At 36.6% G+C, this 22,712-nt stretch overlaps 2 protein-coding genes across 29 annotated transcripts in view; one reads left to right on the plus strand and one right to left on the minus strand.

The window, feature by feature from the left end:
* The window catches only part of LOC108535957 (uncharacterized), a 191,608-nt gene that overhangs the window by 158,833 nt on the left and 10,063 nt on the right, over positions 1 to 22,712 (plus strand). The gene's annotated exons all lie outside the window — the stretch shown is intronic.
* The window catches only part of UBE3A (ubiquitin protein ligase E3A), a 106,655-nt gene that overhangs the window by 53,981 nt on the left and 29,962 nt on the right, over positions 1 to 22,712 (minus strand). For 2 of the 7 annotated variants that reach the window (XM_017882360.1, XM_017882361.1), the window contains exons 3-4: positions 21,480 to 21,599; positions 17,838 to 17,879 (exon numbers count right to left, since the gene is read on the minus strand). The exons of 1 other annotated variant lie outside the window; for it this stretch is intronic. In XM_017882360.1, coding sequence (XP_017737849.1) covers positions 17,838 to 17,879; positions 21,480 to 21,499 — 62 coding nt within the window. In that variant the 5' untranslated portion in view covers positions 21,500 to 21,599. Of the gene's footprint in view, positions 1 to 17,837; positions 17,880 to 19,453; positions 19,650 to 21,013; positions 21,079 to 21,479; positions 21,600 to 22,712 lie in introns of all 7 variants that reach the window. 4 more of the 7 variants (XM_017882364.1, XM_017882365.1, XM_017882362.1 and 1 more) reach the window with 3 other exon arrangements.

Below are 22,712 nucleotides of genomic sequence, written 5' to 3' on the forward strand. Positions count from 1 at the left end.
AAAAAACAAAAAAAAAAAAAAAAAGAAAGAAAAGAATGATCTAAAAATCAATTATCTGAGCTACCACCTTATGAAACTAGAAGAAGCAAATTAAATCCAAACAGAAGTAATAAAAATTAGAGCAGAAATCAATGAAATTGAAAACAAGAGAAAAATCAAAGAAATCAAAACTGGTTCTCTGAAAAGATCAATAAAATCAATAACCCTCTAGTCAGGCTAACTAAGAAAAAGAAACAAAGGACAAAATAATATCAGAATGAAAAGAGTACACATCATTACAGATCTCATGGGCATTAAAAGGATAATCAAGGGATATTATGAACAACTTTATGGCCACAAATTTGGTAACCTAGACGAAATGAAACAATTCCTTAAAAGACACAATCTATTAGAACTCTAAGTAGAAATAATCTTGATTAAAAAGCATATACTATAGAAATTAAATATGTAATTAATAATGTTCTAAAAGAGAAGGCATCAGACCCAGATGGATTCTCTGATGAATTCTACTAAACATTTAAGCAAGAAACCACACCAATTCTCTACAATCTCTTTCAGAAGACAGAAACAAAGGGGATGCTCCTATCTCATTGTATGAAGTCGGTCAGCATTACTCTAATACCCAAACCAGACAAAGACATTATCAGAAAACTACAGACCAATATTTGTCATGAACAAAGATGCAAAAATCGTAAACAAGTATTAGCAAACTAAAAACAACAAATTTCTCCACCAGCACAAAGTAGGATTTATCCCAGGTATGCAAGACTGGTTCAATATTGGAAAATCAATTAATGCAATTCACCATATCAACAGACTAAAGAAAAAAAAAATCACATGACCATACCAACAGATGGAGAGAAGTATATGACAAAATTTAAAACCCACTCATGATAGAAACTAGTAAACTAGGAATAGAGGGAACACCTTCAACTTGATAAAGAACGTTTACAAAAAACATACAGCTAACATCATCCTTAATGATGAGAAACTAGAAACTTTCTCACTAAGATCAGGAACAAGACAGGAATATCCTCACCTCACCACTTCATACTGGAAGTCCTAGCTAATACAGTAAGACAAGAAAAGGAAATAAAGGGTATACTAACTGGGAACAACAACAAAAAAAATGCCTTTGTTTGTAGATGAAATGACTGTATGTGTAGAACAGATACAGGAATTTGAAAAAAAGAAAAACAACAAAAACCTCCTGGAACTAATAAGTGATTAATAGCAAAGCTGCAGGATGCAAGGCTCATATAAAAAAGTTAATAGCTTTCCGGTAAACCAGCAACAAGTAAGTTGAATTTGAAATTAAAAACACAATACCATTTTACATTAGTGTGTCCCGAAATGAAATACTTAAGTACAGATCTAACAATATGAGGAAAAATTTTTTAGAACTCTGATGAAAGAAATCAAAGAACTAAATAAGGAAGAGCTATTCCATGACCCAGAAGAGCCAACTCAATATTGACAGAAAAAGTCAGATGGACACTACTGACTTCAAGATTTACTGTAAAGCTCCAGTTGTGAAGATGGCGTGCTACTGACAAAAGAACTGACAAAATAGATCAACGAAATAGAATAGAGAGCCCAGAAATGGACCCACATAGTCAAAGGAGCAATGGCAGTATTTGACAAAGAGGCAAAGGCAATACAACGAAGAAAATAGTCCTTTTCAATAAACAGTGGTAATAACTGAACATCCACGTGCAAAAAAAAAAAGTGTCTCGACACAGGTCTTACACCCTTCACAATAAACTCAAAAATAAGCCAGAGAATTAAAGGCAAAACTCAAAACTATAAAACTTCTAGAGGATAACATAGGAGAAAATCTAGATCTTGGGTTTGGTGATGACTTTTTAGATACGGCAACAAAGGTACCAACCATGAAAAAAAGAATTGATAAGCTAGACTTCATTAAAATTGTCTACTTGTTTCTTAAAAATTGTTGTGTCTTTTGCAAAAGACAATGTCAAGAGTATGAAAAGACAAGCCACAGATAGGGAGGAAATATCTGTGAAAGACACATCTGATAAAGAACTATTAACTAAAATGTGTAAGGAGGTTGGGCGTGGTGGCTTACATGGCAGCACTTTGGGAGGCCAAGGTGGGTGGATCACCTGAGGTCAGGAGGTCGAGACCAGCCTGGCTAACATAGTGAAAACCCGTCTCAACTAAAAATACAAAAATTAACCAGGTGTGGGAGTGCACGCCTATAATCCCAGCTATTTGGGAGGCTGAGGCAGGAGAATCACTTGAACCCAGATGGCAGAGGTTGCAGTGAGCCGAGATTGCGCCACTACACTGCAGCCTGGGTGACAGAGCAAGGCTCCGTCTCAATAGACAGACAGACAGACAGACAGACAGACAGAGAGACAGATATAGTGTAAGGAACTATTAAAATTCCACAAGAAAACAAACAACCCAATTAGAACAACCTGAACAGACACCTCACCAAAGATATGCAGATGTCAATTCAGCACATGAAAAGATGCCTCACACATCATACGACATCAGAGAAACATAAATCAAAATTATAAGATACACACCTATCAGAATGGCCAAAATTCAGAACAGTGATAACACTAAATACTGGTGAAGATGTAGAGCAACAGAAACACTCGCTCATTGCTGGTGAAAAATGTAAAAGGATAGAGTCATATTAGAAGACAGTTTGGACATTTCCTACAAAACTAAACACTTTTGCCGTAAGATCCAGCAAATGCACTCCCTCGTATTCACACAAAGTCACTGAAAACCTAAGTCCATACAAAAACCTGCACACCGATATTTACAGCAGTTTTATTCATAATTAGCAAAATGTGGAAGCAACCACAACAATGTCCTTCATTAGGTGAATATTCATTCACAAACTGTGATATGTCCAGAAAATGGAAAAAGAGAGGTACCTATGAAGACATGGAAGAAACTTTAATCCATATTAGTAAGTAAAAGTAGTCATGATGAAAAGGCTATATACTGCATGATTACAAGTATATAATATGCTGGAAAAGGTAAAGCTACAGACACAGTAAAAGCACTGGTGCAAGGAGTGGGAGGGAAGGAAAGATAAATGGGCAGAACACAGAGGATTTTGGGGCAGTGAAAACATTCTGTATGATACTATAATGGTGGATACATGTCATTATACTTTGTTTAATGCCACAGAACGTACAGCACTAAGAACGATCCCTAATATAAACTACGGACTTTGGGTAATTATGATATATCAATATAGGCTCATCAGAAAGACATGTACCACTCTGATGGGAGATGGGCACTGACTATGAGAGAATCTATACATGTGTGGAAGGAGGTACAGGGGAAATCTCTGTACCTTCCTCTCAATTCTGTGAACCTAGAACTCCTGTAAAAAAAAAAAAAAAAAAAATTTTTTTTTAAATAGAATACATACGATCCAGTAATCCAACACCTGGGTATACTCCCAAATGTGTTAAAAACAGGTTCTCAAAAAAATATTTGTACACCCATGTTTATTTCAACACTACAATATTCAAGAAGTGGAAGCAACCTAAACATCCATCAACAAATGGTTAAAGAAAATGTGGTATACATATATAACAAAATGTTATTCAGCCTAAAAAAACAAAAAGAAAGAAATCCTGCAATATGCTACAACACAAATGAACCTTGAGGACATTATGCTATGTGAAATAGTCCAGTCAACAAAAGACAAATACATAATGATTCCACTTATATGAAGTAACTAAAATAGTCAAATTTTAGAGGCAAAAAGTAGAATGGTATTTGCCAAGGAATAGGAAGAAGGGGGAAAAGAAGAGTTGTTCAATGAATGTAGTTTGTTTTACACGATGAAAAAGTTCTAGAGATCTGCTGCACAACAATGTGCACACAGTTAACCACAATCGTACTATACACTTCAAATCATTAATATCGTCGTCCAGTTTGTTGTTTTTGACAATTTTTCCAAATCTACCCCATTTTTTTCTTTACCTCTTATATAAACTGATGAAAACCTGTTTTATCCTAATCAATTATTTTATGACTACTGCTCCCCAGAGAAAAAATGACACGTGAAATACTACTACTTATCCATCTCCTGGGTCTGAGCAGTCCATGTCAGGAACAAGAGGGAACTGTAGCTGGAAGACAGTAGAGGAGCCGTAGGACAAGTCTCAAAGAGAAGGAAGAAAAGGCGCAAAGAAAGAAAACAAGTTTAAGATAGTAGGAAAGCATTCAAAGACTGCAACCTGAGATAAGGGGTTTTCACTAAAGGTTTTGGGGTAAAACAGTTTGAGTTGGCATGCCTGTAGACATGGGAAGCAGCAGTGATGCAGAGGTGAACCTTACTGTAGATAAAACAGATGGGAATTTGAGTTGCTAGGGAGTGAGGGGTTAATCAGATAAATAAAGATGGCAGCAGATTTGGGCAAGAGTGAAGAAGAGTTTAAGTTCAGGTATCAGTCTTCAAACACCAAGAAGAAACTGAGAGCTCACTAAAGGCAGATAGAGGATGACACAACCAGAAGGCATAAGCTTCAAAGGAGCAGGGATTTTTATGCTGAGAGAGTAACAGGAATAGTTGAAAGCAGCAGTGGAGAACACGAAAAACATACTGTGTGGGAGAAGAACATGTCCGGAGCTTACTGCACCTATAACCTAGCTTCTGTAACTGGAAATGAAGAGTCTGCTCTAGACAGGTCATCACTTTTCACTACTTATTTTACTTGGCCTTCCAAAGAAATATAGACCTTTTGGAAATTATTGACTTTTGGGTCTAAGACACTATTTCTTGGTTTCCTCCCTTCTCTCTGGCTGTTTTTCAGAGATTTCGCTTCCAAATCTAGAGACATTTGTATTCTCCAGGGATCAGCTATTAGATACTTTCTCTTTTAAATTTCCCTTTGGACAGTTTCATCTTCTTTCAAGGATTGAGCAATAACTAAATGACTTCCAAATGTCTACTTCAGTATAAATTCTGCTTGTCAGGCTACATAAAATGGGCTCTTCCAGGAATTACAATGTTTAAAGAAAGAGAAAGTCACATGATTTCAATATGACAGAGATGACTACAGAGGAATAGCAATACAAAGAGAGGCAACTTAGCAGAGGTGAATCACAAAAGATGACTAGGAGCTGAAGACACTAAGGGTGGGAAGAATGTTTCAGATAGAGGAAAATGAGTAAAAGCACAGGGACATGAGAACATGGTATTATAAGACAATTCCAAGCACTTCAAGAGCCTAAAGTTCAAGAAAAGTTTCAAAAATATGAAAACGGAGAGGCAGGGAGAAGCCACATCATGGAAGACCTCACTAGCCATGATAAGTAATTCTTTTTTTAGCCAAAAGAGGAGTAATCTAATAAAAGCTAAAGACCTTCTCCTCATAAAAACACATGCACACTTCAGGAGTGCACATGCAGTCTTCCAGAAGATTCGTAACCCACTATACTCATAAACCACTAGATAAGAACTAAAACACAAGGAGTCACTGAAGGGTTTTAAGCAGCTAAGTGGCTGATAAAATTTGCCTTTCCAATAACTGAAACCAAAGTGGGCAAAACTGGAGGCAAGCAATCCAGTTAGGTGGTGACTAACTTGAGGATGATTGGGAATAACTAAGAATCATGTGTTCTGGGCAGGAAGAATAACACCTGTAATCAGAGAAGACAGCAGAGCAAGTCCACTGAGTAGTAAGAAGTTCCGTATTGCTGTAATGTAGAGTTAGCTGATGGGAGGTGTGGACAAAGAATGTAGTAGCAGCAAGAAAAAAAAAAGATGAAATTGACCCAGGAAGTATTTAAAATAAGTAATTTGTAAGAGGTAAATAAGCTGGAAGAGCTAGACATAATGGGTAGGGTTTCTGGTATGGGCAATAAGATATGCTACAAGCTGAGATGTTAATAAAAACAAGCGTTCATCTGCATGTAGTAATTTATTTATATTATGTCACTGAATATTCAATTATCTTAAGAGGCAGACAGAGTTAAAAACAAAGAACTGGTGAATCAAAAAGTTCTGCTAATTTGGGGAAATAGTATCCCTTTTATTTTCATTAATCTCTTTTGGCTTTGATCCTCATTTGTAGCTGACAAGAAGTTCTATGTATTAAAGGTAAACTATGCTCATTAATGTGTCCAAAAATCTCTTGGGAATAATTAACACATAAATAAATTCAAAATTCACATGATTACAAAAATCTTTCCTTAGATAATCTCATAACATAGCCATGTTTTGCTCATTCGACTTTGAGAAGATTCAGCCAGAAGCAGTTCATCCATTCAACTATCCCTACTGTGAACTAAAAGTATGTTTCCTTACATTTGAAACAGAAGATATAGATTTATATGATGCTTCATGTGGCAGAAAAGCAGGGCAGACTGTGACTCGTGTCACCCCCACACCTGATGCCTTTCATGGGCTCCTGCGTCTGTCAGAAGAAAGCAAAGGGCCTTAACGTGGTCCTGGTTTTCTACATCCAAATGCATTTTTTTCCACACCTCCCATCAGCTAACTCTACATTACAGCAATACGGAACTTCTTACTACTCAGTGGACTTGCTCTGCTGTCTTCTCTGATTACAGGTGTTATTCTTCCTGCCCAGAACACATGATTCTTAGTTATTCCCAATCATCCTCAAGGTTTCAGCTTATATATCACTTTTAAGATGATTAGGTATTCTTCCTCTGTAGTCTCATAGCAACCAGTACCTATTCTCATTATTATATGTTATAACTGCCTATTAATTAAATGGGAGGCTGAGGCATATGACCCAATAACTTATTTACTATTGTATCCTCAGAACCTAGCAAATTACAGAGCCTCAATGGAGATTTTTCAATTTCTCTTCTGATACTGTCTAGATAACAGTGTCAATTAAACCTACCTTCCTCTAATTATTTGACCTTGTAGGGAAATAGATGTCAGAATACCTCCTGGTTTCTTCAGCATATTGGAAGCATACAAAAGGACCTTCTCAATCTGGAGACCAAGAATATGATATCAGAACCTATAGGAGAGGATTCTGAAAATACGAGAACCACTTATTTGATTAAAGAGATTTACTTCAGAAAATATTTCAAAAAGTTACTTGTCCCATAAATGCTCAGATGTGTAAGTACACCGAAGTTAGAAGTCATATAGGAAATAAAAGCATCCAAGCTCTATTTCCATGGTCTACTCTGATTAAAAGGCTCAACTCTCCTATCAAATTTGAGATAATCATGTGGATTACGCAGCACAATGACTCGCTACATGTTAAATGCTTCAAAAAGATGATAGGTGTTATTAGCCACATCCTACGGGCTGGGTACATACTTATTAGTTTATATATATACATAAACTGATCCTAAAAAATTCTTCCTACATTTCTGCAAGAGAATTAAAAAGGCAGAAACAAACATTTTGCATAAATTTACTAGCTTCATTCTTTCATGTAGGAAGTACTTACTGACTACCTACTGTATGCCAGGCACTGTCATTAGGCTTCCATTCTAGTGGTAAAGAAGCAAAACAACAAAGAAATCAATATGCAAGAAGTCAAATGACATTAAATCCCACGAAGAAAAATGCAGCAAGGTAAGGGGAATGCAGAAGATTGAACCTGATCATTCTTTGATGCAGCTGGTCAGGAAAAGCATCATTTGAGCAGAGAGCTCTCTCCGAATCAAGTGAGCAAGGAAGCCACATGGATTATCACAGAGAACGGTCGCAGGGTCACTGACAATCGTTATGAGACTTAAGATGACAAGGATGCAGTCACTGTAGACAGAGATGAGCAAGTTAGGTAGAGAGATCACAGAAGTGAAAGGAAGCCAGTTCATACAGGGCCATGTAAATCTCCAGATTTTACTTTTAAGATGGGAAGCCTCTGAAAAGTTCTGAGCATAATAAATAACATGGTTTAACTCAGATTTTAAAAACATCATTCTGGCTGCTACTAGAGAATACACTGTAAAGTGCAACACTCCTGGGAAACAATTTCTTTCTTTTGCCAAAAGATGATGCCTTTAAATAGGGTAAACAGAAGTATAATGGTTTAAAAAAACATGAGGTATGGGTATTTTGAAGGTGTAGCCAACAAGATTTACCAATAATTTGAGTATGTGACATAGAGAAATTAAAAGATGCTTCCAAGGCTTTTGGTTGCACAGGAGGGAAAAAGAGCTGTTACTGACTGAGACGACAAAACATTATGAGAGACGTAGGTTTGGGAGGATGAAAATCAGGAGCTCCACTTAGGACATGTTAAGTTTGAGAATGAGACTTAACTGTTGGATAAATGAGTCTACAGTTCAGAGGGCAAGAGTTGGTGATGGAGACAGGAGAGTTGTCAAAGCATAGATTAAAAGCTCTAACCTAGAGAGAAAGAATAAAAACGTCCCCAGGACTGGGTCCGGGGGCATTTCTGACATTTACAGTAAACTGAACATTTATTAAAACTAACTTGCTTTACTGAACCATAAATCACTTGCTGTATTTACCCCTGCTCCATTTATAGTTATACATCTGAAAACACAGCCTTAGTGTTACAGGTAAAGAGTAAATACCAAACATAAAAAATCCAATCTGGTAGGGTGCAGCGGCTCACGCCAGTAATCCCAGCGCTCTGGAAGGCCGAGGCAGGCAGATCACGAGGTCAGGAGTTTGAGACCAGCCTGTCCAATACGGTCAAACTCGATCTCAAAAAAAAAAAAAAAAAAAAAAAAAAAAAAAAAAAAAAAAAAACCCTGAAGTTACTGAGAAACTGATATGAAATCATCAAGAAAATTAAGGGGTCTAAATTAATACATACAAAGAGATCCCACAACATGGTTTTTATAAATTTAAACAAAATCCATGGCCAGGCACGGTGGCTCACGTATGTAATCCCAGCACTTTGTGAGGCCAAGGCAGGAGGATTACTTTGGGGCCAAGACTTCAAGACCAGCCTGGGCAACAAAGTGAGACCCTGTCTATACAGGGGAAAAAAAAAAAAAAAAAAAGGTAATGTTTTAGCCTGGTATGGCGGCATGTGCCTGTAGTCCCAGCTACTCAGGAGGCTGAGGCACGAGGATCACTTGAGCCCAGGAATTCAAAGTTGTAGTGAGCTCTGATCACGCCACTGCACTCCAGCTCTGTCACTTATGACAGAGCAAGACACTGTCTCAAACAACAAGCAAACAAAACAAAAAACTAAAGTAAATCCAGGTAAAATAAACATACAAATAAATGAGAAGATCTGGGTTATTGCATTCGTTCTGTTTCAAGGCTTAACCACAAAATGGTGTCCAGTTGTTAAAAATGTTTGCTTAGGAGTATTGATTTTTTTTTATTATGCTCTTCTACATCCTAGGAAATGGGCAACACTAAGAATTCCTAAAAACAAACAGGAGTGTTCTTTTAAGTGTACATAAATTATTATTTAAGATGCATTCAAGGCATTCCTTAGTTAAATTAAAATATCAAATGCATGTCAAAGTACACAAAAAAAATCATGCTTCAGCAAATGTGGGATGTTGCCATTAATGGACAGTTAGTTCTCAGGTAAAACCAAGAATCCTTCATTATCTATTCTGTAAATTAGGACAAATACTATTAAGGTATTAGGTTGGTACAAAAGTAATTGAACAAACCCGGACCTACTCACGTCACTGAAAGTGCTGCCTGGCTATAGTCTCTAGATACAGGAATGTGAGAAATGGTAACAGCCTTGAAGGTTTAGAGCTATATTCTCATACCAATTATGGCTAGAAACTTAAACGGCTCTACTGAGACATTATGGGAGGTCTAATTTCCTGTTACTCTACTTTAACACAGCCAAGTAAAACCGTAAGACAGCTTGCTTAATTCAACAAGGACTGAATGCCAGAGTGTCACCTGGAAACTTGTGACAAATTATCATGCCTCACACATTCATCCTTGGTTTTTACTACCAAATGCAAGCTTCATCTATCCTCTTCCATTCTAAACTTGACTCATCCTCCTAACCTCTTCCAGAAAGATCTCTAGAAACCCAGAGTCTTTCTGAAGACCCACAGGCTGTCCCCCATCTTCAACTACTTTACATAATGGCCCCTCAACTTCTTAGCTTTCACGAAAGCCTGGCTCTTCCCTAAAGGCACGGCCTATCATGCAACCCTTTTATGTGACTCCTAAAACCCAAGTCCACCATTATTCTTCTAATTCTCTGTATTAAAAATAAACAAAAAAATTCCCTGTATTAAAAGCAAACAACAACAACAAAAAACTTGTAATTTGAAACTCACGTCATTTAACTGAATGCCTTCTCTTTCTCTCTGTTCTGGTCAACTAAACCCACATATTTAAGCCTCCACTTTGCCCCCAGTTACATCATCAGCAAAGTGACTTCAATGTCTCTGTACATGGTTCTATCCCAATACTCTAGGCCCCCAAAATATCTGCCTTTCTAAATTTGAGATATCTTCACCTCCTCATTTCAGCAAATCACTCCTTTGTCTTTGTTAGACATATTAAAACCTCTGATAATGATCATCTCAGCTATCTTTATAACAGTCTCACTCATACTCATATCCCCTTTCACCTATCACGACACCAGGTTTGGTGACAAATAAAAATGATACATATTTGGGAGGCAGAGGATGCAGTGAGCCAAGATCATGCGTGCTACTACACTGCAGCCTGGGTGACAAAGCAAGACTCCATCTCAAAAAAAAAAAAAAAAAAAAAAAAAGATACGTACTTATTGTATATACATGATGTTCCAAAATATGTATACATTGTGGAATGGCTAGATCAAGCTAATTAATACATGCAATACCTCATATACTTACATTTTACAGTAGAACATTTAAAATCTACTCTTAGTGATTTCCAAGAATACACTGTTACTAACTAGTTTCCATGTCGTACAACAGATACCTTGAACAAATTCCTCCTAATTGAAATTTTGTGTCCTCTGACCAACATCTCTGCAACCCAGTCCATCTACCCCCAGCCCCTGGTAACCACCATTTTACATCTCTGAGTTAAGATTCCACATTTAAGAGAGATGTAGTATTTGCCTTTCTGTGGCTGGCTTACTTTACACAATGCCCTCCAGGTTCATCCCTGCTGTCACAGATGACAGCATTTCCTCCTTTTTATGGCTGAAGTGTATTCCACTGTGTATATATACCACATTTTCTTTATCCATGAACACTTAGGCTGATGCTGTATCATGGGTATTGCAAACAATACTGAAAGGAACATGGGAGTACAGATCTCTTCAGCACTGATTTCATTCTTTGATATATATATACACATCCAAGTGTGACTACTGCTGAATCATATGGTAGTTCTATTTTTTAATTTCTAAGCAAACTTCATGCTACTTTCCATAAATGCTGTACTTATTTACATACCTACCATGTGCAAGATACCTCGTCTCCAAATCCTCATCATACTTTTAACAGCCATTCTAATGGCCATTTGAATGTCTTATTTTGAGAAATGTCTATTCAAGTCCTTTGTCCATTTCTTAACTGAGGTGCTTACTAATTGAGATGTCTGAGTTCCTTATATATTTTGCATATTAATCCCTTAACAGATATATGGTTTGCAAATACTATCTTCCATTCTGTGAGCTGTTTTTTCATTCTGTAGATTTTTTCTTTTTGCCATGCGGAAGCTTTTTAGTTTGATGTGATCTCATTCATCTTTTATTTTTCTTGCCTGTGATTTGGGGTCATATCCAAAAAAATCACTGTCCACACCAATGTCATGTACATTTCTCCTATATTCTGGTAGTTCTACAGTTTCAGGTCTTACTTTTAAGACCTTAATCCATTTTAACTTGAATTTGGTATATGATGTGACATACAGGTCTGATTTCATTCTCCTGCATGTAGATATTCCGTTTTCCCAACATCGCCTATTGAACAGACTTCCCTTTCCCTGTGTTCCTTGCACCTTGTCCAAAATCAACTGACAGTTCGCGAATTTATTTCTATGCTCTCCATTCTGTTCTATGGGTCGATGTGTCTGTTTGTTTCTTTTGTCTTGTTTTTAAAAGACAGGATCTTACTCTGTCATCCAGGCTGCAGTGCAGTGATGCAATCACAGTTCACTGTAACCTTGAGCTCCTGAGCTCTAGCAATCCTCCTCCTTCAGCCTCTCAGGTAGCTAGGACTACGGATACACAGCACCATGTCCGGCTTTAACATTTTTTTTTTTTTTTTTGTAGAGACAGGGTCTCACTATGTTGCCCAGGCTGCTCTCAAACTCCTGGTTTCAAATAATCCTTCTGCCTCAGCCTCCCCGAGTGCTGGGATACATGTGTGAGCAACTGTGCCCAGCCTGCGTGTCTACTTCTATGTGACTACCATGCTGTTGTAATTACTGTAGCTTTGTACTGTATTTTGAAATCAGATAGTGTGATGTCTCCAGCTTTGTTCTTTTTACTCATGATAGCTTTGGCTATTTAGGATCTTATGTGGTTCCATATAAATTTTAGCACTGTTTTCTAGTTCTGTGAAATTTAACATTGGAATTTTGATAAGGATTGCATTAAAACTGTAGATTGCTTTGGATAATAGAAACATTTTACAATATTAATTCTTCCAATCCATAAACACAAGATAACTTTCTATTTATTTGTATCTTCTTCTATTTCTTTAATCAATGCTACATAGTTTTCAACTATTTGGTTAAAGTTATTTCTAAGTACAATTATCCCTCGGTATCTGCTAGATATTGGTTCCAGGATCTCCCATAGATACCAAAATCCATGGATGCTCAAGTCCATTATATAAAATGGTATAGTATTTGCATACAACCTATACACATCCTCTTGTATGCTTTAAATCATTACTTAGTACCTAATACAACATAAATGCTACGTAAATAGTTGCTATACTGTAGTTTTCTTATTGTATAAGAAAACAGTATTTTTTATTGTTGTATTTTTTTCTCAAACATTTTCATCCAAATGTGGATTCAATTTGCAAATGTAGAACCACCGACACTGGGAGCCACTGCATGTTTTGTTTTTGGTACCTATTATAAATGGAATTGTCTTCTTGATTTCTCTTTTGGATAATTTGTGATTAATGTACAGAAATTCTACTGATTTTTGTATCTTGATTTTGTATCTTACAAATTTACTGAATTTGTTTATCAGTTCTGATAGTTCTCTGGTGGAGTCTTTAGGGTTTTTTATATACAAGATCATGTCATCTTCAAACAGGTGCAACAAAGTCTTCCTTTCCTACTGGGATGCCTTTTCTTTCTCTTGCCCAATTGCTCTCGCAAGCACTTCCAGTACTGTGTTGAATAAAAATGGCATTCTCGTTTTCTTCCTAACCTCAAAAGAAAAGCTTTCAACTTTTCAACATTCAGTATAACGCTAGCAGTGGATTTGTCAATATGGCCTTTATTTTATAGAGGTATATTCCTTCTATATTTAATTTGTGAGAGTTTTTAGCACAAGAGAACGCTGAATTCTGTCAAATGCTTTTTCTCAATTATCTATTGAGATGATCATACGGTTTTGGCTTTTGTTCTCCTAATGTGGTGTACCACATTTTACGGATTCGGGTCTGTTGGATAATCCTTGTACCCTTGAGGTAAATCCCATGTGATCACAGTAAATCATCCTTTTAATACACTGTTGAATTTAGTTATTATTTTCTTCAGAATTTCTGCATCTAAATTAAGAATACAGGTCTGTAATTTTCTTATCCTGGAGAGTTCTTGTTTGGCTTTGGTATCCAGGTAATGTTCATCTCCCAAAATGAGTTTGAAAGTATTCCCTCTTCTCAAATTTCTCATAAAATTTTGAGAACAATTTGTACTAGTTCTTCTTTAAACGTCTGCTAGAATTCAGCTGTAATGTCACCAAGTCTTGGGCTTCCTTTGGTGGGAAGTTTATATAGGAAGGATTATATAGGAAGGATTATAACTGATACAATCCTTGTCACTGGACTGTTCAAATTTTGAATTTCATGACTAAGCCTGGGCAAGTCTAGGAATTTATCCGTTTCTTCTATGGTAATCAATTTGTTGGCATATAATTGTTCAGTCTCTTATGATCCTTTTATTTCTTGTACTTCTCTGGTATCAGCTGCAATGGGTCCTCTTTCATTTCTGATTTAACTTGAGTCATCTCTTTTTTTCTTAGTCTAGCTAAAGACTTGTTGCTTTTATCATCAAAAAACGCAACTCTTAATTTTTTTGATCCTGAGTCATCTTTTTCCTTAGTCTAGCCAAATAACCTGTCTTTTAAGTTCAGATTCTTTTGTCTGTTTGCTCAATTCTACTTTTAATGCTCTTTTGCATTTTTCATTCAATTTATTGCATTTTCAGCTTCAGAATTCATTTTTTACAAAATAATTTCAATCCTGAAATTTCTCATTTTGATTGTTTTCCTGATTTTGTTGAATTGTTTATCTGCATTTATCTGTTGAATTCTTTGTCAGGCAGTTCATCTATCTCCATTTATTTATGGTTGGTTCAGGTGCCTTACTGTGTTCCTTTGACTGGTGTCATATTTCCCTGACTGTTCTTGATCCTTATAGTCATGTGTTGGCACCTGCACATTTGAAGAAGCTGAGACTTGTTCCAGTCTTTGCAGAGTGACTTTATCAGGTAAAGTCCTTCACCAGTCGGCCTGTCCAGAGATCATGCAGCCTGAGTCCACAGGGGCTGGCGTGGAGTCTGGGTCAGCAGGACAGGTCCTGCAGCCTTGGTACACAGGTGCTGGCCTGGCATCCTGGTCTACCAGAGTGAGCCTGAACCCTGGGTCTGCAAGGACCAGTGTGAAGGCTGGGTAGGTGGGTGTTGGCCTAGAATTTGGATCACAAGGGGCTGTCCAAGTACTGGGTATGAACCCTTGTTCTGCAGGGATGTGAGGCCACAGGGGCCGATCTAGAGGGCAGGGCTACAGGGACCAGCCTAGCACTAGACAGGCTTGGAGTCTAGGGCTATGGGATCCAGCCTGGTGCTGGGGTGGGCCTGTAGTCTTGGTTTATGGGTATTGACTTGAAGTCTGGGACCATAGGGGCCTGCCTAGCACTGAGTTTTACTGGGGCAAGCTCAATGTTAGGGTCTAAGTCTGGTGTACACTTCCCCTCCTTCCTCCAGGTGGACAGTATCTCTCTCCATGATGGGCTGTCAGGGACTGAGGGAGGTGTGATGCAAGTAATGTAAAACTGTCCTTCTTACCCTTTTCAATGTGTCTTTTCTTATTTGTGTGGCACATTCAGGTAATCTCTCATCTGATTTCTCAGCTCTTATATTTTTGTGTGTGGACAGTCGTTCAAATTGATGGTTCCACAATGAGATGGGTGCTGCAAAATGCCAGTCTGCCATCTTGCTGTTATCGAGACCTCAGGCTTTTCTTAAAACAACTCAACACTTTAGTCTTGCATCCCAACCTTCCCAATCATGGCCATCATCAACAGCATATGAATTCAAATACTCCAATATTAACATCTTATGCACATGCCACTAGTGATTCTGTTTCATCAGCTCTGCTAATATCCAACCCTAAAATACCATGCAAAATCTTCTGACTATTGGAGAAAAGTCTTGAAATTTCAAGTGTGATAAGGTCTTTAATCTTAATTAGCCACTCAGTAGAATGAGATTCTTCCAATCTGATATGGTTTCTGATTGCTGGTAGCCAGCCAAGACTCTCAATAACTTTTGATCCACTTCTTCACCCATTCCCCTCAGTAGCTTCCTAAGTTTTCAGTCTTCTCAAAACCTCTAAACAAACCCTTTATTCCACAAAATATTATTAAAAAATACTTCATAAAAAGTTTCATGGTCACTAACCTACAGTAAGATACTACCTTACACCCACTAGAATGACTACTATTAAAGTACACACACACAAATATGTGATGGCAAGGATGTCGAGAAACTGGACCCCTTGTGCACTAGTGGTAGAAATGCAAAGCTACAATTGCTCTGGAAAAGAGTATGGCAGTTTCTCAAAATTTTAAAAATAAAATTACCATATGATCCAACAACTCCACTTCTGGGTATGTATGCAAAACAATTCAAAGCAGGGTCTCAAAAAGATATTTGTACACTCCTGTTCATATCAACGTTATCTGTAATAGCTAAAACATGGAAGCAAGCTGAGGGCTCATCAACAGGTAAACGGATAAGCAAAATGTGGTGTATACATACAATGAAACATTACTCAGCCTGAAAAAGGAAGCAAATTTTGAAACATGCTAACCATAGATGAAACTTGAGGACACTGCGAAGTAAAATAAGTCAATCATAAAAGGGCAAAAACTGTATGATTTGCACAAAAACTATATGATGGTACTTAGAGCAGTCAAAATTAGACACAAAGTAGAATAATGGTTGTCAGAGGCTGTGAAGATAAGGAAATGAGGAATTATTGTTTAACGGGTACAGTTTCAGTTCTGCAAAATAGTTCTGACGGTGACTGTGCAACAATATTAATATACTTAATACCACTGAGCCAAATACTTAAAAATGGTGAAATGGAAAATTTTACATTATGTGTATTTTACAACAATTTTTTAAAACTTAAATGACAAGTCACATGGCTGAGTCACATAAATTTGAGAAATACATTTTATAGTCATTTCTTGCAGGTTCACAACATACACCAGCATTTAAACAGGGTTACAATATTTTCAGTAAGAATATCTTGATTTTTCCAACCTCACCCCCAATTACAATTAATATCACACATCCATCTTAACTTCCTTCTTCTAATTTCATTAGATGGGCATCTTTCCTCTTATTCAAGGTCAATCACTACATCTGCATTTTTCTTTCTTTTATATTACCTGTATGAGAGATACACCTGTATTTTTCATTCTAATCCTTACTACTTTGAAAACTTTGCTTTGATAATTACTACCTCTATTATCTGAAACATCTTTAGTCTTTACAATAAATTCACTAAAGTCTTACTTCATGTTCTCAATGTTTTTTAAATCCAGAAAAATTTATCTTGAATTCCTATTATACCACTGTCATTGTTAAGGTTCTCACTGACTGAACTACCTTACCACCACACGTTTCTCTTCAGTCCTTTCTCTGCGGCAAGGTTATTAAAAATACACGTTTGACAAACTTACTACTATCTACCTACTGAGCAATTTCTTTGCTGACTCCCAAATACCTTTCTATCACATCTTATCTTCTTCATTTTTCTACCTCTCAGTTAGCTTATGATCTGTAAGTCCTCAACTGCCTATTGTCCCCTACTCCCTATGCTGCTTCTGAACTTTGGCTCATACTTCTGCCTAGAATAAGCCGGTCATGCTTCTACCTGCCTGATTCCCAGTCACATTTCAAGACTGAACTAAGCCCTGGCCACTCTTACCTCCCTGCCATCTATACTGGATTCCTGCTGCATACCTGGGTACTCACTCCAGTACTCCTTTATGTTACTATTGTATTCTGGATACCATTCCACCTCATTGACTGAAATTATTTGCTTCCGCATCTTTCACTCTGAGTATAATATAAATTTCTGTAGGGTGAAAACTAATTATTGTGCATCTCTGTATCTGTAACATAGTACTGACGCCTTAAACATGGTAGGCGTTGAGATTGTTAAACTTAACTCTTTCCTCAATTTCCCTATTTCCTTACAACTGCTACCAGGGAAGCAAACAGACTAAGAGTTCAGGCGTGTGCAATTATCTATCTAGTAGTAGAAATCTAGTAAACTGTTACCAAGGTTTAGAGTTATCTGGTAGGAAGAAAAGTAGGAATGTTCCTATGTCCCAATTTACTGCTAAAGGATTCCTTTCGTTTAACCAGAAATTATTTACAAATAATGTGACGTAATTTAAAGCAGTCTAGGGCAACTCAAAGTAAGATATCACAGTCTCAACCAAGTTACACTTACATTCGGCTAGCTTCAATGTCGTCAGACTGAGGTTCTCCTGATCTGTAAAACGCAATTGAGAAACAGTTAGCAAAATATTCCATACTCCAAAAAAAGGTAGACATATTACTTAGGAAGACAAATTCGTAAACAAGATTTCAGCACTAAATAAAACAGTTTTAAAAATAAAGACGTAAACATGAAAGAAAGTGGTCAGATCAGGTGGCCATACAACACATTTATTTTAACGGTTGGACTATCAAAAAACTCAATGCATCTTTTTTAAAGGAAACTGTAAACGCTATACATAGATACCAACAGACAAGCCATTATAAGCCATAATTCACAAAGTCAAATACGTGTAATAAAACACACAACTATAAAACTTCCTATAGCCAAGTCTTGGTTATCCACATTAACAAAGGTACTCACTGGTATTCACTTGCAGTATTAACCTTTAGATTAGTGGTTCAGTAAACTACTCCCTAGGCAGACCGACTAAAGCCTAGGCCAGCCATGTAGTTTTGTAAATGAAGTTTTATTGGGATGCAGCCATACTCATTCATTTAGGTATCATCTATGGCTGCTTTCACGCTAAAAGGACAGAGCTGAGGACTCGTGGCAGAAACCACATGGCCCACAAAGCCTAAAATATTTATTTTCTGGCCCTTAAGAACAAATGTGCCAACTGCTACCACTACTCTAGACAATTCAAACTAAAATCCAATACCTTGGTAAGTTTAAAGACACTTAAATCAGATATAACATCCAAATGATGATTATCTTGGTTCAAAAATGGAATTGTTTCCCTAAAAATACACTTACTGTATGTATTACCTGTCAAAAGTGTATCACCTGAGGTAAAGTTTTGCACTGGATAGCTGTGAATTAACTTCCGTTTTAAATAGTTGCCAGTTACTTTGTTATTTCTAAATATACCACTGCTCTCTTATGTAGAAATATTTAAAATTCTAAGTCACTAAAAAGCCTTTCATTTTCATTTCACGAGACATGAATCAGTATTTCCCTATCTCTAACATGTCGTTAAAAATAAGTTCCTGTTACCCTATTCACTTTTACAAACAGCATCAGCAACAATGAATGATGTAAGGCAAGTCAATATAATACGGATTTCTAACACTCAGAAATTCCCAAACTAGATAAAATGTTTTTTGAGGTCAAAAGCTAAATTTTCTAATTGGCATTACAAAGTTCTGATTTGTGAACTTCTCACTGACTTTAGGCTTCCAACTTTAAGCAACTCTAACAAGAACCTTAAAATCAGGGTCACACACACACACACACACACCTGTTTGATAAATTTCTTAGCTTAAAAACAAAACAAAACAAAAAAAAAACCTTCACTTCTTTATCAGACTCTCAAAATTACCCTCACTGCAATTCATTCAGATTCCAAGGACAAGAACGGAAAAGAAAAAAAAAAAGACTCCAGCAGCTCAAATATTTATTTTAGATCTTCTTTGCAATGTATTTAAATTTTCAATTTTGCACAAAATTACGTAAGAACTAAAAACTGGGGCATGCTGGAGGTGGCAGTGACTTGGCAGTGACACAAATGCAAAAATTTCACTCCACCCTCTCCCCCAGGGAGCAAGCAAATCACCTATGTGACACACCTGGTCTCCACCAGCCTTGTGGGTAAGTACCCCAAGATTACTTCCAAACTTGTATCTCCCAGACAGAAGAGCTAAAAATTGATGATAACCCCATGTACCAGCTGACTCATTTTTGAAAGTGCGACCCTCCAGCATCAGATGTCATACTGTAAGGAGGCAGAGCTGGCTTGCAAAACAAAAAATAAACCTGCTGGCACTGAGGGAAGAGAGGCAGATTAGAAGCTTTCAAACACGTAGGCAGCAAAACTTTCAAAATTAACAGGGAAAGAGAAGAAGAGGGGGGAAAAATGAGGACATGATGATAGGAAAATAAAAATATTACTGCAAAAAGGTAAGACACAAGAAGGAAAACAAATCTAAGTCTTAGAAGTACAATATGTAACTGTTACAAAGTTTTGAGATCCTGAAATGGGATAGAATTTAAATACATTATCAAATGATAACTATTATCTGTCTTCCCAATTTCTGTTTCCTAAGCAAGAGAATATGTGAACTTTGGCATCAAAATGTCACCAAACTATAATATATTAATTACTACTTTTTACATATATTAAAGTAGGCTATTAAAAACCATTGATAAGACAAACTAAGTAAACCAATCCAGTACAGAAGAAGGACAAGGACTGAAAGATTATTACCTTAAAATAAATCTGTCCTGGGTCTATTAAACATAGCAAAGTTGTTCTATTCAAATTGCAAATTGTTTTATAATCAAGAGAAAAATGAATATATACAGAACTAGCAGACATTTTTCTTGCAGTGAATATTAATAATTTGTCTGAATAAATTTCTACTCATCCTAATAACAGTATATTTCTAGAATAGTCTAAATAAGTTACCAAAAAAATCCCAAGGTTAGAATTCAAACTCTCAAAACTATGAAATATGCTAGGTGTGGAGGTTCATGTCTGTAATCTCAGCACTTTGGGAGGTCAAGGCATAAGGATCACTTGAGCTCAGGAGTTCAAGATCAGCCTGGGCAACACGATGAAACCTCGTCTCTTAGCCAGGTGTGGTGGTGGGCGCCTTTAGTCCCAGCTACTTGGGAGGCTGAGGTGGGAGGGTCACTTGAGCCCAGGAAGTCAAAGCTGCAGTGAGCTGTGATCATGCCACTGCACTCCAGCATGGGCAACGGAGTGAGACCTTGTCTTGGAAACAAACAAACATAAACTATGAAATACATACCACCTAGTAATAGTTCCCAAGCTTGACTTTGGCTCCTAAAGAGTCTACTTATTCTTTTACTGCCAAGTTGCTGGAAGTAAGAATCCTGTATGTGCTTGTAAATGCAGAACATATAATCTAATTCAAAACATATAACCAAAGGGAAATTTTTGTATTAAACTATTGACTTAGGTTATCCTAAAGTGTGTCAGAATAACAAGTCAGAAAAGAAATTTTAAAACTGAAACAATAACCAAGTAACATTAGATAATAAAAAGTAAATCTTAGAAGAGTCTCAATTTTAGGTCTTGATTTGAATCGCAGAAAATATGATCACAAAACGCCCACTAATCTGAATACTGCAGCATGAGCTAGCAAATTCAAATGGTGGCTCACTTCCAATAACACTGGTGCAGCTTCTCCATCCTGCAAGCCACTCCTTTTACCTCCACTGTAACTCTCTAGGAGAGAAAAGTATACTAGTTTTATTAATGTCATAAAAACTTCTAGAGAAATGTTTAGTTAAAACGTTCACCACATAAAAGGCATACTTTAAAATACATATTAAGAAATTTTTCATGTTTTCTATGAGGTTTATAGTAAAATGTTTAAAACTTTGAAGTTTTTTGAGAAATACTTTCCTGTTTATCCATACAGATAGGTCTTTGATAGTGGCTACTGATATTTTTAGTAAGAAAAAAGACACTAAAATATTTTAAGGAGATTAAATGAAGCAGGTCAACTCTCAGGCCCACTATTCTTAGCAATATTCCTGCCAACTATACATTGTCTTCATTTCTACAGTATGTATTTCACTTTACAATGACAGCCTTTTAAAGGCTGTAAAATAATTCAAAATTACCTTTTACAAGCTGTGGCCATTCGGTGACATCAGGGTGATCACAGCTTTGAGTCACTGATTAAAAACAGGTTGTCACACCAGTCTAGCTGCTACCTTGATCTGAGCGTAGGCTTAATAACTCTAATAAATTAAACAAACCTTTGGTTAGAACACTGTAATATATAAACCCAATTCATTGTTCAAAAAATAATTTTCAAAGCTTCAAATTAGGTGTCAATGCAAAATTCATTAGAAGAGTAATTATTATAGAAAAGTTTTTAAGGACTATTTTCCAGCATTTTGTTTTCCTTAAATGATCTCTTCATTTGAGAAAATGTAATAATATCTTGTACTTTTATGTAATGTTACACTTTATGAAGCATTTTGGTCAATAATACTTTGACTCTTATAACTTTTGCTTTACCTAATCGAGACAGATAATATAGTAAGAATTTTTTTAAACAAACAAACAAAAAAATAAAGCAGCCTCCGAGTGATTAACTGACTTGCCCAAGATTTTGGAACTAGTGTTGAAGGAATGATTAAAACCCAGATATACTGACTTCCTATCAAGGGATGGATTTTTTCGTTTGTTTGTTTTGGCTTAGTTTTGCTATACTGGGTTTCAAGATTTAAGTATATGTAATGAGTAAAGATTATAACATAGATTGAGATCTTTCAAATATGGCAAGTTTAAGTGGGGACTAATTTACTCAAAAGATTCTTAAGCTGATAGAGAAATCAGTCACCAAGTAGGCAAATGCTTAATGGAATAGTCACATACATACACATAAACACACACACACACATAAACACAAAGTCTAGTCCTACTAACTCTATACTTAAGTAGAGTCATTTAACATCAGTCAAAACCCCTTAAGTACTGCATGAAAATATGTTCTACTCTTTCTTGGCCATAAATCTACTAAGATTTAATTTCATGAAAAAGTATGGCAAAAGATGAAAGCATATCCTCCTCCCTCAACCAAGTGTCTTTTTAACCCCTTACATGGCCTTAGCTGAACTTTTCTGATTGTCACAGTTCAAATTTAGCAGGCCTCTTTACTCACACTGTAGTTCTGGCAAAGATATCATACATCTGAAATATTCCAGTATCAAATGATCATTTTGTACAACTAGTTCTTTCCCCTCACGATTCCCCTATCCAGGCCAAATCTGAGGTGTCAACTACAGAAAGGTGAGGAAATTAGGAGGAAGAAACATTTCATAGTTAACATCCTCAAAGCAACAACA

Source organism: Rhinopithecus bieti, unplaced genomic scaffold, assembly GCF_001698545.2.
Source record: "Rhinopithecus bieti isolate Rb0 unplaced genomic scaffold, ASM169854v2 scaffold_13247, whole genome shotgun sequence".
NCBI lineage: Eukaryota > Metazoa > Chordata > Mammalia > Primates > Cercopithecidae > Rhinopithecus > Rhinopithecus bieti.